The 17,973-nt window shown below is 39.8% G+C and overlaps 1 protein-coding gene across 2 annotated transcripts in view; it reads right to left on the reverse strand.

Annotated features, from left to right (window-relative positions):
* Positions 1-17,634, reverse strand: part of LOC119786031 (nuclear factor of activated T-cells, cytoplasmic 1-like) — a 77,797-nt gene extending 60,163 nt beyond the window's left edge. The window contains exons 1-3 of one of the 2 annotated variants that reach the window (XM_038289078.1): positions 17,200-17,634; positions 13,258-14,350; positions 10,711-10,870 (exon numbers count right to left, since the gene is read on the reverse strand). In XM_038289078.1, the coding sequence (XP_038145006.1) occupies positions 10,711-10,870; positions 13,258-14,350; positions 17,200-17,320 (1,374 nt within the window). In that variant the 5' untranslated portion in view covers positions 17,321-17,634. Of the gene's footprint in view, positions 1-10,710; positions 10,871-13,257; positions 14,351-14,853; positions 15,008-17,199 lie in introns of those variants that run through there. The other variant, XM_038289086.1, reaches the window with a different exon arrangement.
* Between the last annotated feature and the right edge of the window lie 339 nt (positions 17,635-17,973).

The raw sequence follows: 17,973 nt of genomic DNA on the forward strand, positions 1-17,973 counted from the left end.
AAGAAACTTGCCCTGACACAAAGATTAAATGTGTGCTGTCTTTAGTTAATGAGATAGCTTTCGGATAAAGGAAAAGTGAGAGCATGCACCCGTTCCCTTACCAAGTTTCCGAATTAATCACCTTGAATAAAAATAGGGTATGAGCCATTCATAGCAAGTATATATGCATATGTCAGTGATCTAAGTACCAGTTCTTATCTGAGTTTCCTCTCTGATTCACGTATGAAGAAATCATATAGACAGTGGTAAAGTTGAAGCTGTCAATCATCTACACTCCCTATTTCTCTTCAGTCGTCGGTAGTGTCTCTAGCAGCTGTCTCGACCTGTTAGCTAGTCACACATGCTAGTCATCAGTGAGTTAAGCAGAGGTTGGGGGCTTCTTGAAGTCTTGGCATCCCAAGGGGCCACTTCATCTGCTCCGTGATCTCACCGACAGGCCCTGTTCCCCTTGTTATATTTTACTTACAGTGTCACTTGCAGTGATTATGTATATGCACACATGCTACCAGTTACTGGTGCACCGACTGCTGGAAGGGCGACAGCAATGATCAAGATACAAATCTGAATCACTGAAGCAGTTAATTGCATGACGTTGGGTTTTTGGATTAATAAGACACAGGCAGCTAGACTGCAAGGCTTTGTTTTTTGTCACATTTTTTTGTGACCTTAAGCCTTTACCTCGGCTGCCAGATGACTACAGGGTGGGCTTCAAGGAAAGGCAGGACAGTAGGATTGGTGGAAATGGAATGGGGTGGAGAACTTGTCTTTTTACTCATTTTGTGGTTACACACAGTGATTCAGGTATGAGGACTTAAAACCTCATGGGGGAGAGGAAGTGATTAATGAGGTCAGGTAATCCTCTTGGTGACGTTAGCCTACCCGGCAGCAAGAAAAGGCGGTCTAGTCCCCCTGGGTGACCACTTTCAATCGTTTTTCCATATGTGCTCCCATTGACCCTCTACTCACAGTCCTGCCTTGGCTTCTTCTGAACTCCTCTGATACTCAGTTGACTGCACATCACAAGCAGACTACTTCATTACGTTTAAGAATGAAATAAAATCAAGTTAGCAGCCAGTGAGACCAGTTGTGTATTTTTGTCCCCTAGTGACTGTTTTTGCTTTAACTGCAGCCTATCTGCATTTGCATGGCTTATTTATTTTTTTGAAAAGTTAAAGTTTAAAGAGTATCTACGTTTCACAAAGTATCTGAACGCCATTTTCCCCAAAGTATCAGATAGAAAACATACAAACAAAATACTCCAAGAAATCTTTTCACATTTGGTTATGTTAAAAAACCCAATTTTAATGTTGACAATGTTGGGGATTCTGGAATTTCAGCGAAACCTTAGTCTCATTTTTTCTTCTGAATTGTATTATATGTAACTCTATCTTAACTTCCTATTAACTTTATCTAGTTTTCATCTGATGCTATTGAAAAATAAACCAGCAGCATGGGCCAGAATTAACAATACCTCCAGCTCTGCTGCAGTCTTCTCTACCCTCCTACTGTAAACTGCATCCACTACTATAGATTTTAAAATGCCTAAAATGTACTAATTTTGGTCTATTTGACAATAACAATTTGCCATGATCCCTATGTGGTATTTCGCAAAATCTGAAGGGGAATTTCTTTGACTTTATATCAAAAATGTTTTTTCTTTATACTCTGCTCATGTATTAGATGAGTAGTGAGGGCGGCTGTTTATACGCTTCCTCTTTAGGGGTATACGATTCAGGGTAACTGAAATATGAAATAGCTGAACAACAACAAAAACTTTTTTCAAAGTATTGTGTATGTTTCCCTGTGATCCATCTTTCGGTCATCACCTTTGCAAAAGAGATTGGGCACAAGACAAACGGTACACTTCAGCAGATGATGCCCTTATTTACTAACAGTAGACATATGTATGTCAGTCCGGATAAAATAAACGCTTTCTAAAGCTTTTTAGAGTAGGCTATCCTTTAGTTTCCTTACTAACAGTGGCATCTAAAATGTCGCCTGCATCTGGCCTGAATAGTGAAAATAAAAGATTTCAACATGTTAATTGTTCCGATTCAGTGCAAAATTAGTTATGTCTGTCCCGGCTGGAAATTGATTGTGAATACAGTTGAGAGAAGTGCATTACACTGCCGTCTCTACTTCAGCTATTCCTTTCATCACTGCCTCAAATGTCATGACTCGTAGAAGTCCACGTGGCACAGAGAGGAGTACTGGAAGTAGAAGGGGGTTGGGGAGTGGTACTGGGGAGAAATGCAGAAGTTGATTCAAGTTTTCTCCCATTATCCCAGTCTCTCGTCTGTCAAGTGCTGACACACACGCTGCCAGCCTTTGCTGTACCCAATTAAATATACACTCATCCAAGTTGTCTCTCCTTGCAGACTTTACACCATCACCCGCCTGGCTCACTCACATCTCCCATGCCCCATAATGAACACACAAAGCAACATATGCAATTCTTTAATGTGTTTCGTTCCCATGGATGCAAATACCACTCCTTTTGCTAGCTAACAAACTTCTATTGCTCTTAAGGTTTTTGTGGAACCGACTACTTAGTGTTATGTCATCGAGGGCAACATTTCAAGCAAAAGCCTGTGTCTAGACTACTGCGGGTCAAAATTCCCTATAAAAACAATGGTTTTGTTAACAGAAAAACCTGCCATGAGAAACATCATCTAAGTCTACCAAGGTTTTTATAAGGGAGATGATGCATTGATAATCACTCTCTCTCCTCTAACCACCCAAAAAACACCAGGATCTTGTGCTACGCATCATGAATGTACAGCTTGACTGGTTATCACTTCAAACCAAGAAAAACGATGCACAGCTCTGTACTTTTCCACATAGTATTAACTGGTAATTAGTGGTAGCCCGATACTGCTGTAAGGGAAGGAGAACCACAATTTGCGAGTGGCATAAATAGCCCTTTGGGCTACAAATAATAGTTCTGACTAAGCTCTAACAGCACCACAGGGTAAACCGAGCCTTTTGAATATCAAACAGGAGGCAGCAGTAGATTTAATGAGCAATTAGCTAGTACAGTATAGTTTGCTGTACATTGGGTGGGGTTTCTTTGAGACATTACATAGGCACACAGAGACATTACAAAGCACCGGATCCCAAGGTGAAACCACACATGCAGAAAACCCAGCGTGTGCAAGAAGAGGTCTTTCATGTCACTATGGCGGAAGCCTATGGCAGATTTGCTATGCATTAAAGCTGCAGAGCAAGACACAGGTGGGTATTAAGTCATGCATACATTAAAGGGACTATGGCTACATCCTGCAGAAAGTACAGCATGTCTGTTTTGCTTTAGGTTTAATGAAAGATTGTGTGTGTATGCATATGGGCTATTGAATATCTTTCATGAAAAGTCATACGCACTTCTGCATTGTACAAGTGTTTATGAATGTTTTTACCCAGCAATAGATGGGTATCCCTTACGTTCCATTTCAAAATCCTATAATGGACAGCAGCAAGATGAAATTGTTGTTGATTTGCTGAGTAAATCTCTATGAGTAAGTCTCTTATTTTAAACTGTCAAAATTGTTTTCACCCTGCAATGGACTGGCGACCTGTCCAGGGTATACCCCAACTCTTGCCTGTAGACACCAGCACCCCTCGTGACCCCAGCAGGGAAAAGTGTGACGGATAACGGATGGATGGATAATTGTTGTTACAATGCACCGTCTCTTTATTATTTTTCTTACAACTATCCTAATGTTGGTATTGTAAGTTTAAGCACTGGCTATTGAAGTAAAATTTTCCTAATATTTAAAATATTGTGGTACAAGACTTCATCTCCAGTACATGCTTTTGTCCCAGCATTCTGGCATTAATACAACTCAGACACTTGCCTTTTTAGTATGCCTTCCTTCCATGCTTTGTATTTAGCAACTCAAACTGATAAGGTTCTAATCAGCAAAAATCTTCTACCAAAAAAAGATCTATCAAGGGTGTAATTAACCTCATCCTTCTGCTCACTAGTAATGTTTCAGCATGGCTAAGCCATGAGTCTCTTGGCAAAACCACTCTGGTGGTCTGTGGCTATTTTCAACATTACTTTGGAGGTAGGTCCCCCCCCCTTTGTGGACTTGTTTTTGACTGAATTTTTTTCCTATTTGGTGTACTTTCTTTAATCCAAAGTGTGGCATAACATGCTGCAGGTAAGAGCAGTTGTTAGCACTGCTGCCTTCCAACAAGAACACTGCCAGTTTTATTTACTTATTTTTTCCTGATGATTTTTTTTTCTCTCCCATTCCACATCTAGCCTCCCTCTGTGTTGTCTAGTGGAAAAAAATGTGGTTGTCTGTCACTCTACAATTTACCTTATGTATGAATGGGCTGTATGTCATCAATATAGTGGCAGCCCTTTCAGCGTCTACTGTACTGTACTGTACTAAAAAACTTGAAAGAGGTAGCAGCCAGCAAACCTGCAATAAGCAAGTAGATACGGTTGATAGACCAAGATTTCCCATTAGTATGGCTTTAAAAATGCACCTAGTATGGCTACAGGGAAATTAAGTAGCATCTTGAACATTCCAAATGGAGGACACAGAATATCCAAAATCTTCTGGTTTATGATATTTAAAATATTATCTGCCGTTTGATGTAAAGTGCTATGGGCGAATTACAATCGGAGTGCAAGTCTTAAGCAAATGATCTGCAAATAAACAAGAAGGGTAGGGGTGTCAAAATGTTAATTGCCCTGTTGGCAATTAACAAGGTGGTATTGTATGTATGTTATTTTTTTCTCCTATTCTTGCAGCATTGCAGTAAGGTAGTTGCTAGCATCTCCAATCTTTAATGGCTTAGAGTCAAAGTTGTGCTACCCAGAGAAAACACATGTGTGAATGGGGAGAACATGCAAACTACCCACATTAGGGCGCTGGTTGGAATATAATCTCAGAGTCTTCTTTCTCCAGGGTAATAGTGCAGTCAACTGCACCAGTATGGAGGCCATGCAGAAACAGTGTGTCTTTTCAGGCTGCTTCAGCTTGCTGTTTTTTCACCTGGTGTTACTTTCCAACACACGTGTCACCATCACTCATAGCACATGTGTCTGATCATGCATGAGCTAAGAAAACAATAGAGCTGTGCTTGACTGGGACTCAACAGGAGGGAGGCCTGGTGGTTTGGGTTTGGGAAATCACTGAAGGATGAAAAGTTCACTGGGAACGACATCCTCTGGTCCTCAAGAGAGGGAGAAAGCGAGAGAGGCATGGGTGTGTGAAGGGGAGAGGTAGCATCTGCTGGCTCTGGGATTCTGACTCTTGCCTTTCCCCAACTTCCATGCTCAGACAACCTCACGGCTATACTGGTCCTAATCAGCAGGATACAGAATATCTCTAGGGGGCAGCCAAGGCAAGTTCCAGCTGCCTTGTGACTCCATCTGCCCCTTGGGTATCTTTTCTCCTTACATCCTCTAGCAGCAACAACACACATAATCACACATAGACACACACAGACCCACGACAAACACACACACACACACACTCACACACACACACACACACACACACACACATGCTTCCTTGATTTGCCTCCTACACTCATGCCCCTTTGTCATTATTGACTCATTCTCGTTGACTGTGCCTCACCCATCCAGCGCCTGCCACTCATTACCACGGGGCATTTGAGACCAGTGGATGCCCTTCCTTCAGTGTTAATAACTTAACTTTTCACATCACCTCACCAGAGACAAAGAAAGTGTTAACAAGCATCTGAATAAGATTTAAGAGAAATTTTGTATCTTGGACTCTGCAGAAAAACCTTGAGGTACCAAAAATGTTTTTCGAGATACACTATATTGCCAAAAGTATTTGCTCACCCATCCAAATTATTGGAATCAGGTGTTCCAATCACTTCCATGGCCACAGGTGTATAAATTCAAGCACCTAGGCATGCAGACTGTTTTTACAAACATTTGTGAAAGAATGGGTCGCTCTCAGGAGCTCAGTGAATTCCAGCGTGGAACTGTGATAGGATGCCACCTGTGCAACAAATCCAGTCGTGAAATTTCCTCGCTCCTAAATATTCCACAGTCAACTGTCAGCTGTATTATAAGAAAATGGAAGTGTTTGGGAACGACAGCAACTCAGCCACGAAGTGGTAGGCCACGTAAACTGACGGAGCGGGGTCAGCGGATGCTGACGCGCATAGTGCGAAGAGGTCGCCAACTTTCTGCAGAGTCAATCACTACAGACCTCCAAACTTCATGTGGCCTTCAGATTAGCTCAAGAACAGTGCGCAGAGAGCTTCATGGAATGGGTTTCCATGGTCGAGCAGCTGCATCCAAGCCATACATCACCAAGTGCAATGCAAAGCGTCGGATGCGGTGGTGTAAAGCACGCCGCCACTGGACTCTAGAGCAGTGGAGACGCGTTCTCTGGAGTGACGTATCGCGCTTCTCCATCTGGCAATCTGATGGACGGGTCTGGGTTTGGCGGTTGCCAGGAGAACGGTACTTGTCTGACTGCATTGTGCCAAGTGTAAAGTTTGTTGGAGGGGGGATTATGGTGTGGGGTTGTTTTTCAGGAGCTGGGCTTGGCCCCTTAGTTCCAGTGAAAGGAACTCTGAATGCTTCAGCATCCCAAGACATTTTGGACAATTCCATGCTCCCAACTTTGTGGGAACAGTTTGGAGCTGGCCCCTTCCTCTTCCAACATGACTGTGCACCAGTGCACAAAGCAAGGTCCATAAAGACATGGATGACAGAGTCTGGTGTGGATGAACTTGACTGGCCTGCACAGAGTCCTGACCTCAACCCGATAGAACACCTTTGGGATGAATTAGAGCGGAGACTGAGAGCCAGGCCTTCTCGTCCAACATCAGTGTGCAACCTCACAAATGCGCTTCTGGAAGAATGGTCAAAAATTCCCATAAACACACTCCTAAACCTTGTGGACAGCCTTCCCAGAAGAGTTGAAGCTGTTCTAGCTGCAAAGGGTGGACCGACGTCATATTGAACCCTATGGATTAGGAACGGGATGTCACTTAAGCTCATATGTGAGTCAAGGCAGGTGAGCAAATACTTTTGGCAATATAGTGTATCATAAATTGAGCTCAAACACATGATTGGCTCATCTCTTTAGATATATTTTTCTTCACACTGCCTTGCTTGGAGGGGTTTCTAAAGTTATAAAACCCTCAAGATACCCCAGCTGACGGCACAGCATTATAAATCACAGGCATAAATCTTCACTTTCCAAGAAGTCTGCAATCTATGTGAAAAGATATGAGAGAAAAGAAGCACTTTAATTTGTGTGCTATAGCTTTAGAAGCACCTGGACTGACCCCAACTTAAACTCTAAAATTTTACCTTTTTTTTGGGACAAAACTAGTAGTATTTCCACAGCATTTTTTTAAACATTTACACGCCTAAATTGGTTCTTTTTCACATGTTAACTAGTTACAACCACTGGCTTGTATGTATGTGTTTTATAACATCTATTGGTCAGGTTAAAAAATAAAATCTGTCAAAAGAAAGCTATACAAAGTCTTGCATAAAGTTTGTTGCTAGTCATGAGGAGGACAAAGTATGTTCACAAAGTGTAAGATGCAAATGCTACTAATAATAATTTTAATTTAAAAGTTATATTGAAAAAACATATTTAACAGGAAAATTAGTATGAATTGATGGTGCTACATACAAGGAGATCCTTGTAGGAAACATCTGCTACTCCACTTAAAACTAGGGCTAAGGTTCACTTTTCAGGAGCATGACCAAATGATAAGTCAAAACGGTTTAAGGAATGGTTTAGATCAGGATACACCCATTACTGTTCAAAGTTCAGACCTTAACCAAATTACTACCTTTTGACAGATCTGAAAACTAATCTTCACCTTCAGTATATTCTTCATCCAATGTGACTTTGCTTAGGCTATTTTGAAAAGTTTATTTTTTTACTTTTTATATCTAAGAGGCTGGTTTAAAAATGCCCCAAGAAATGGAACCCCATGCTACAAAGTGGTTTTATTATGGATTGACTTAGAGCAGACTTGAATCCAACCTTGAAACCTTTCACATTTCAATCGTCAAGCATTGTCTAGGTCTTTCACTTTAAATCCCAATAATACACACTCAAATTCTGAAATGAGAGCATGCTACTTGTAGACAGTTCTTATGATTAACTAATGTGTTTTTACTCTGTTTTTTGAAGAGTTAGTCAGACAGTAAGCTAAATTAATGCCGGTCACACCTGCAGCAGCAGTGTATGGCAGGCTTACTGTGATCAGCCTCTCCCGGTGCCACGGGGAGGTGCTGGGGTGAAATGTTGATTCATGCATGTTGATGTACAATAATGAAGTGGAGTAATGAACTGTATTTATAGAGAAAACCTGCAGGTTTGACAGGCTTGTTTAAAACACTGTGCTGGCCTACGACTGTCGAGTGCATTTGACATCATGTAGACCAGGATGTGCTGACAACATCTATTTACAAAACTGCTCCAGGACAGTACTTGCACAGTGCTAAGAGTGTGACACTGATGGACCAGTAAGATTAATTTGCACTGGGGAAAATACCTCTTGTTCAAGAAATGGAGCTATGCTGCATTAAGCTTTTTTTTTTGTTTAATAAACCAGTAAAGAATGCAATAAGTCAGCTTTGCTTTAAATGAACAGTTTGACAGCCACATTTATCCTCAGCTGTAGGCATATGAAAAAAGCACTAAATTCCCACCTTGTGTAAACCGAGATCTGAGCCCAGTGTGATGACAGCGCAACATAGAAAGGAGTTCTGTGCAGCGTTGTTGGCGAGACTGACGTGTGCTCTTTTAGAGTTTGCCAAGTACAATAGTGAGAGGTGATGGTTCTTCTCTATACTAATTGAGTCAGCATGCACTGCAACTGGTCAAAGTGACCTTTTACAGGATTACAGTGTATTGACTCTGAGCTTCAGGGAGCATTAATAACACAGTAAACAGGCATATGGTGAAATGTAAAGCCTAGTTTGTACGCACTGTGTTAATGTCAGAAGTCACAAGAAAGGCCTTTTCTGGTAGTTAACAGGGTGGACAAGCTGTAATGAATGGGATTTTTACTATAAATATCATGTTGGTGTTGTGCGCATGAACATTTTTTTATTTAAATATGAAAGAACTTCAGATTTTTACAGATTTATGAGTATATTTCATACTTTCAAACTGAGGTTCTCTTAAAAGGTAATGGAGAATGTAGATATCTATCTCATGTTAAATATTTAGTATAAATTCAGACCAGCTTGTCCCAAAGGATGAAATTGTGTTGCTGGTCTGGGACAGGCTAAGCCTAGCACATATCTCTGTTCTCATAAACAGCAAAGCAGGAAATATAAATGTAGAAAAGGGAAAATCTCAAAGCCTAATTAAAGCCTCTGGGTTTACTCCACTGTTTGCTCAACCTTGGAGTGACACTAACTTCATCATCTGTACTTTATTAATACTTCACTATAGGACTTTCTACAGACATTCATATTAATTTTAGATATTTGTGACCATCTTGATATTAATATTAACACTCGCTGCCAAATGATGCAGCCAAACATGCCCAAATGAAAGGAAAAAATAAAGCACAAATATTGTTGTGGTTTTAACTAATGCTCATTTATTATTTTTACATTGGTTTAACTTTTTGTTACTCTAACTGAATTATCTGCAAGACAATGATGGGTGGAGCACTCCTACATCTATTTACTGTTCAGCCGACCATTCTGTAGAGATAAGTACCCAATTTGTCTGTGTAAATAGTTGAAAGGTTTATACAACAAAGTCTGAGAAAAAAAAAAAAGCAAGGAATGCTTTATAAAAGTAGAGTTGTCTTAAGAGGTGGAACTCTAAGAAAGCTCATTTCTGCCACTCAAAGGAAAGAACAACTGGTATCATATAATTTGACTAAGCTACCTTGTAATTATGAGATAATATCTCATAATTATGACTTAGCTATCCCATAATATTAAGATTATGACATTATGAATGTACTTTTGAGAACAAGCTTTGGGAATAACAAGCTATAAGCATACATGACCTGGAATAAATTGGGCCTCTTTGAAATTTTTCTGTCATTATGATACGGTAAATAAATCATGCTTATGAAATAAAATGTCCTTAAAAATACCTAGCTGTCTCATAATTATGACAAAAAAAAGTTGATTTTTAAAAATAATAATAATTATTATTATTTTTATCCAATGTGCTTTCATAGAGGCCCAATTTAGTCCAGGTCAGTAATTCTCAAATTCTTAAGCACACCCTTATTGGTGTTGCAGCATCATGACAGTAAGGGCACAATTTTATTCAGGAAACAGTTTTGCAATGAAATAGGCAAATTCTTAAATCAGGTGCAGGATCTATTTGCAAAAAATGAAGGTACCCCCATTACACTATAATGTCCCCAGTGTGGTACAATGTGGGTATTTCTATTCTATTCTATTCTATTCTATTCTATTCTATTCTATTCTATTCTATTCTATTCTATTCTATTCTATTCTATTCTATTCTATTCTATTCAATATATGTGATGAAACCCAGACAGAAAGGGATGGAAACAGTACAGTTAAAATAACATGTTACTGCCATTGGATATACCAAAATAGTAATCTAAAAAAACACACCTGATTTTTATGCTACAGTGCATCACTAAACTGTGTTTTTTTTTTTTTTTTTTTTTTTTTTTTATGAACAAAGATATAATTTTGAAGACAACAGCTTCCTATCTATCCACAGATTGACTTACCTGAACTACAGGATGTCCCCCAGACAGTGCCTTCACAGCTCCCCGGCTTCCCTCCGTCTCATAATGTGCCCTATGGTGGGATTTTGGCTGCACCTCAATCTGCAGGTTATACGGACCAGAGCAGGACGGCAACTGCCAGTCAAGAGCCGGCAGAGAAGGGCTGAAAGAGCAAAACATTTTGATTGCTATAGAGTTCAAGTCACTTTAGATTAAGTTTCTTTACATTTATGCATCTTTTGTGTCTTTCATTTCAAATGTAACATAATTTTGCAACCATGTATGCATACTGCATGCTTCACTGTTTCCTCACTGTATCTGCAGCTTCCAGGTTTGCTTTAAATTAGCCACAAATTGAGCCGCTTTAAGGTAATCCAACTGGCTTGATGTCTATGCATTTCTTAATAGCACTAAGTCTAATCAACATTAGCTAGACCTGGATAACTCTTAAGGAATGGTTAATCATATGTTGTGTCTTTATGTAAAAGCAAATGAAAAGCAAATGTGCTCTAGTTTGAGAGCTGTGTTTTACATTAGAGCATTACAAGTGGAAACAGCCACAATGAATTAAGAAAGTGACAGTGGAAGGAAAGATATGTCAGGGGAACGCAAAAAACCTCATACTGTCTGGAACTTAGTGAATGCTTTATCGGGATGGAATAACACTGAGATTCTACAACAAAACCCTATCAGTTCTAAAGAAACCAGAGCATGAAGTGCAACCCATCTTAGAGTGTGATATCTCTTTCTCCGAGCTGCAGCTGGCATCCCTCAACATCATTGTTCTCCAGATGGAGAGTCACAGATTCCCATGTGAAAACTGTAGAGATATCTAAACCAAAACAAACATGTGCAGGACAATATTTCTCTGTGCCGGATGCCTGCTAAACGCAAACCCCTGACCCGAGGGGTGGGTTGACTGAAACCAATCTCTGGCATCTTTGTGGAACTTGCAGGCTGTTTGTTGACCCAAAACAATCTGATTTCCCCCCACAGGGCTTTATCTGCCCAGTCGGTGCATGACATCATGATAGCTGCATGGTAAAAAGATGGTCTAATGGCGCGACAGACCAGCACGACGAGCCAGCTGATTAACTCCCAGACTGCTTCCCCTTCAGCTCAGCCTGTCACCGTTACTTCCTGTTACTCACTATCTTAATCAAACACTTGATTTCCGACAGGAAAGTGTGTTATTGGCAAAGAAAGACATGTCACAAAGGAGGGAAGAAAGAAGAAACACAAAAGCTCACCTTCAGTGTTTGTTTGGATGTGTGTCCACACAATATGTTTGTGTCAGTTGTTATAGCAACAACTGCATACACATGGAAAGCAGGTCCTCTGCACAAAATATGATTGATGAAATAGTTCTGATCTTCAAAGGGAGCTTATTTGGAATTGAGGAGTATGTATCTTTGTTTCTCTGCCTTTTGAAACTGCCTTTGAAGATTAAAAACCGAAACAATCTTGTCATCCAAGAAAAATAAACAGAACTTAATATAGATGCAAAAATACAATAAATGAGTCAGGTTGTGGTTGGTGAAGTGTGTGCTCAGTAAAAAGCTGTTGAAAGGATTAGAGCTAAAGATCATAAGCTTGTTTAAGGTAGTAGAAGTGTGAACTTCTAAAGAAAGTTTTGAAGTAGGTTGGGTTGAGATGCTCTACTGAAGTTATGCATTGGTGACACTGCATTTAAAAAAGACAATGGGGGTTTATAGAGTGATGTCTTGCACATTCTTTTTACATGCTTAAACTTTGCAAAGGTGACTGCTTTATGCAACTTTGTTGCTTTTAACAAACCTACCAAAGATATTTTTTCACAATGAGCTGTGAGAGCTGTATAGTGGGCTTTCTTCCTCTTGGAAAGATTGCAAATTCAGTAATAAATATTATGTGGAATAGGAAGGGGCAACACATTCTGCATTATTAAAGTTGGATCTTTTTTTTAACTTCAATATTTTTTACAGTTCATAATCTTATTTGAACAAACTAAACATTGTGGAATATTCCAGTCATAATTTGAGTTTGCAATATCTTGTGATATTAATGCTTGTCTAACTATAATCTTCTTGTATGTTCAAAGTGGTTTCATTATGGGTTTATATCATAGAATGGAGGATATAATAGAGGTATTTTTCAAAATAATTTTAATGTGTTGCTTTACAGTTTATAAAGTCTAAGAATTAGCAGACCCCATTTACATCTGAAGAGATTCTTTCTTTTTTCTTAACAAAAGAAAGAAAAACTCTTAAGCATACTAGATAAAACAGCGTGTTACTAAATCATGACATTAAAGAATAATCTATCGTTGATTCTTTGTATGAAGTCAATCAGTGACAGATATAGTTTTAATATCATGAAATCTTTTTGGCAATAGATTGCGTTACACCCCATGTTAGGACTAAATGCATTTTAAACACGACTCTTGTTAGATGAGAGGAATTACAAGATTTAACCAACCTACAACCCATATCAGGAGTGTGAAGGAACAGAAAATGTTTTTTATTTTTTTATTTTAATGGAGATAGGCTTTTAAAAGCAGTAATAGCTCACCTGAGGTATGGCTTATGTTTAGGCCAGGAGTATGGATGCTGGGGCACATCCAGGAAGCCTCCACCGTAATTTTCCTTCTTAAGGGTAAGGCGGGAGGAGTAGTCTTCATTTCGAGGCTCTCCTTCAGGACCAAGCTCCTCACCTCCAGGTTCCACCTTAAGACTTAGAGATGGTGAGAGGTCCAGCATCGTCTTCCGTGTCTTCATTGGGATTCCTTCCCCAAGGTCGACCACTCCATCTGTAGTGAGAGCATTAATAGCTGCTACAATGGCTGAGTTGGTGTACTGGTTGGTGTTGGCAAGCCAGTTCTCGTCTGTGACGCTGACTCTTGGGGAACCGTGTGAAGAAGGGGTGGGTGAGTGGTTGGGGGAGCATGATGACTGCTGGTAAGAGGAGCCATTGAAACTGTACTTTCTTTTCCCCATACCACCACTGTTTCCTCCACTAACTCCACTGCAGGAAGGGGAGTTGGGCCGGGACCCACGGGGTTGTGTTGGCCACCCTTCCTCTGCCATAGCTCCTATTTGAGGAGAGTTAGAGGGTGAACGGTGAGGTGAGGCTGCAGGACCGATGACATGTGGACAAGACAGAAGTGAAGATGAACCTCTAGGTGAAACGCTGGGAGACTGCCAGGGCGAGTTCTGAGGGGAATTGTCATAGTTGTAAAAGCCAGACTCATAGGATGAAGCCTCTGAGTTACAGCTGCGGGAGGATATGCTGCTCGCAGGGCTTAGACAGCTAGGGTCACGGTATCCATCAACATTTGGCAACGTCAGTGTTACAATGGAGTTGACGCCTCGTTTGATTATGTGATCTTCTCTACTGCTGGCTTCTATGTCATCCTCTGGGTATTGGCTATAGGCTGTGATCTCTATACGAGGGCTTTCCAGAGCTGGAGCTCCACCAGGTCTTAAGCTTTGAGGCAGATAATAACCTGATGCTGCATTGTTGTCATTTTGAATGTTGTAGCCAGTCTGATGGCAAGAGGAAACTGGGATGACAGGACTGGACTGCAAGGTGTGGTACTGCGTTGTTAGACAGGGGTTGCCCATGCCAATTGGAAGACTGATGTTTGGGGTGTAGTTGTATGCATCTGAAAAACAAAAACCCAAACTATAATTAAAACACATTTAGATAGATAGATAGATAGATAGATAGATAGATAGATAGATAGATAGATAGATAGATAGATAGATAGATAGATAGATAGATAGATAGATAGATAGATAGATAGATAGATAGATAGATAGATAGATAGATAGATACTGTAGATAGATAGATACTGTAGATAGATAGATAGATAGATAGATAGATAGATAGATAGATAGATAGCGAAACAATGCAAAATTACCTAAATGAGATAAAGTTTAACAGATTATGTGTTTACAAACATCTGTAGAAACTTCAGAATCATCTCAATATAGTAGCTATACCTGCGGCGTAGCCACCTTTAGACAAAAAGGCTAAACACTGTTGAAACCTTAGAGAGGAAATTTTAAATGACAGTTTTCAGACGTCTTAATGTCAGTTTTAAAGGCTTTCCTAGAAAACAGAGTCCCTAGTATGCCATAACTTAGGATAACTCATACAACCCACCTGTGTCTGGTTCATTCTGCGCACCTTGATGGTCTTCAAACACACAGCTGAAGTCAAACTCTTGCTCTTCTTGCTGAAAACTCATTTCTGCCTCTGTCATAACCCTCTCTTTCAGGATAAAATCCAGTGCCTCAGCTCAGTCCTCTCTGATGCTTTTCTCTCTCTTTTCTGGTTTAAACAGATGATGATCCCCTGCCCACTCCACCCGTTGTGACACTCCTCCTTAAGTCAGGCCTGACTGCTTTTTGGTTTTAGCTGCAGCTGTTTTTTTTTTTTTTTCTGTTACTCTTTTAAATAGGTGTTTAATCTATGCACTCTGCTGCAAGCGAACTTGTCTCCTAACACCCACTCAAACACATTGAGGCTTTCACTTTTACACATTTCATGATCATGAAACTTGGGTTTTCCGGGTTCGCGCACGTCACATCTGCTGAACTAAGAAAAATTTATCTTAAATCTCCAAATTCACCAATGTGAATTTGGAGAATTCTGATTGTAGCAAAAGTCAAATCCCTGTTTGAAGACAAAGCAGTGCCTCCACATTTGTCTGCAGCATGGTTTCAAAGTGCTCTGACTATCACACAGATTATACAGTTTTCTTTGTGTGCACAACAATTTCTCTCAATTACGCTATCATGATCAAAACATTCTCTTACCACAACAAAACCAGTGTGACTAAAGAATAGTGGAGCTTATCCACAGGGATTGTGGTCTAGGCTGGGCTCAGACTGACATGATTTCAGAGTGAGATATATGTGGTTCCTCACAGAAGTCAACTCCAGCCTTTGGAACTGAGAACCCTGGGGCCACTTTTTTTGTGCATGGCTGGCAAAGAGCGTTGGCAAAATACAGAGAGGATCTGTATGTGTGGACATCTGGGTTTATCTCCTGTAGCTTAGTGGCTCATGGCACATAGCTGAAGCTCTATGTGGTTAGGCATAGCTCCTTGTCAAGTTGGCTATCCTACATCCCACAAAGAACAGATCACAGCTCTCTGTCTTATAGTTGCAAACACAGAAAAAACGCACATGCCTGTTACCAATTATGAGGCTTAGTGCTCCGGGACCAAACTAAATAATAGGCCTGCACCCGTCTGTATGAAACCTCAAAGACTGAATGAAATTCCCAACATCCACAAAAAGCCAGTACTATCAGCACTGAAAATTGAGACGAAACAGACTATCAAGAGATCCTGATAAAAAGAGATCAAAGTTGGCTGAATGTAAAACAGGATCTAATCTATTTGGTTCCCAGCTGCAATCAAGAACTACAACACAACCAATATGTCCTGTTTATCATCCATTTTCAATATAATTCATTTTACTTTATTTTACTTCAACACTAAAACATAATATCAGATACAAAGTAGATCATATTCTGATTTTAAACCTGAATCACTTTTTTCATGTAATTTTATAGTGACATCTGTGTGCATTAAAAAAAGATTATTGTTTAGTTGGGATAGAATTTGAGGTAAAAATATTGAACTTTTGATTAAAAAAAAGCTATGGAGAAGTTCATGCAAAACAAAAGAAGAAAACACATTGCTTTATCAAAGCAAATAAATCCATATAAAGTATTTCAAAAAAGAAAAATAAGTATCATTAGATTCTGACATAAAGTCAAGGGTAGCTGTATGGTGCAGAAAGCTGCACAATAAAAGTCAATTGAAAAACTAAAATTTTGATTGAAAAAAACAGCAAGAAAAAACTTATGTATCATGCTTCCAGAAAGAAAGATTAATGCAAAAGTTGTCCTTAGGGGAGTCACTTAGATTGGAGGAGAGTAAAGCGGCTGCTTAGTTTGCATATGTCTCGGATCAGCCTATGTTGAATAATATTTTCATCCCTTAAAACATTTTCATAACTGTAATCTTGAAAAAAAAACTTACATTTCAACTTCAACTTAGAGGTATGGAAACATCAGAAACTAGAACAGCTCCTGAAATAAGCTCTTCTATCAATGTACTATCATGGCAACAATGGTAAATGAACCAGCCCAATCACCCCTAACTGCACAATGAGAGATGCACCTGCAAGGGACTAATAATATGCATATACAAGGATGCAGTCTCAACATAGAAAGTTTGAGATTCTCACTTTAAGATGCTGTGATTATTTTGTTCTTGTTTGGTCCTATTTTATTTCACTGTTTTGTTTCATTTTCTATAGTTAAACGATAATAAAAAGGAACAGAACAGCAAGTGAAGGACATTTCATTCAAACATTATGCTTCCTTTAAAAAAAGGTTAAAGATTATACATTTTATCATATTATTTTCAGGATTTTCTTTGTTTCATTTTCTATTTAATTCAATCATAAGTTGATTTGAAGTGATAAATATTACCTTCCTCTGCAGACTTCATGTCGGCGGCGGTAGAGGTGAGAAGCTGGAGTCTCCGCTCCTGACCGGCTGCTGCTCCGAAGTTGAACTTGGCTTTGACGCACAGGCTGAAGGTATCCTGCATTCAACAAGGGATGCGCGACGCGCAACAACGTCTTTACCGACGATGTTATTACAGAACACAAAGTTTGACTTTATGAACCATTAGGCATAATACGCTCGGAATTAAAAAGATGAATTAACTGTGAAGCATGAGCTGGAGAAATACATGGATCGAAGGGGGAGTGGCAGCTTTTGGAGCGTGTTGAGGTGAGTTTGGACCGCTTTGGAGCAGTGAAGGTGTTTTTTTAGGAGAACTATCTACAGTTGGATGACGCAGCGCGGATTGCCAGAGTAGCCGGCTCCTGTGCTTTTAAAGCTGGAAAACACCCTCCGTCCTCCCCATCTGTGCGCCGCCCATCCACACGATGACGCGGCCGGCTTCTGCGAGCTCCTGGAGCGCTTTGTGATGTCTTCCACCCAGGGAAGCCTTCAGGGGAGGTGGGGGATGTGTGTGTGTGTTAGAGAGAGCGAAAGTTACACAAACATCATTTATATCAACAAACGATAAACCCATATAATGCTACAGATAATCCTATAGGCTCCTGCTATACTGCAAGAACTGAAATACCACACATACATTAGTAATAAGAAGAATAAATAATCAATGAAACAAACAAAACAAATAAAAACTACAGTTTTCTCGTTTGAATTAAAGTTCCATAAAGTAGAAGAAAC

The sequence above is a fragment of the Cyprinodon tularosa genome, unplaced genomic scaffold, assembly GCF_016077235.1.
Source record: "Cyprinodon tularosa strain WSP-4 unplaced genomic scaffold, ASM1607723v1 ctg107, whole genome shotgun sequence".
Taxonomy (NCBI): Eukaryota; Metazoa; Chordata; class Actinopteri; order Cyprinodontiformes; family Cyprinodontidae; genus Cyprinodon; species Cyprinodon tularosa.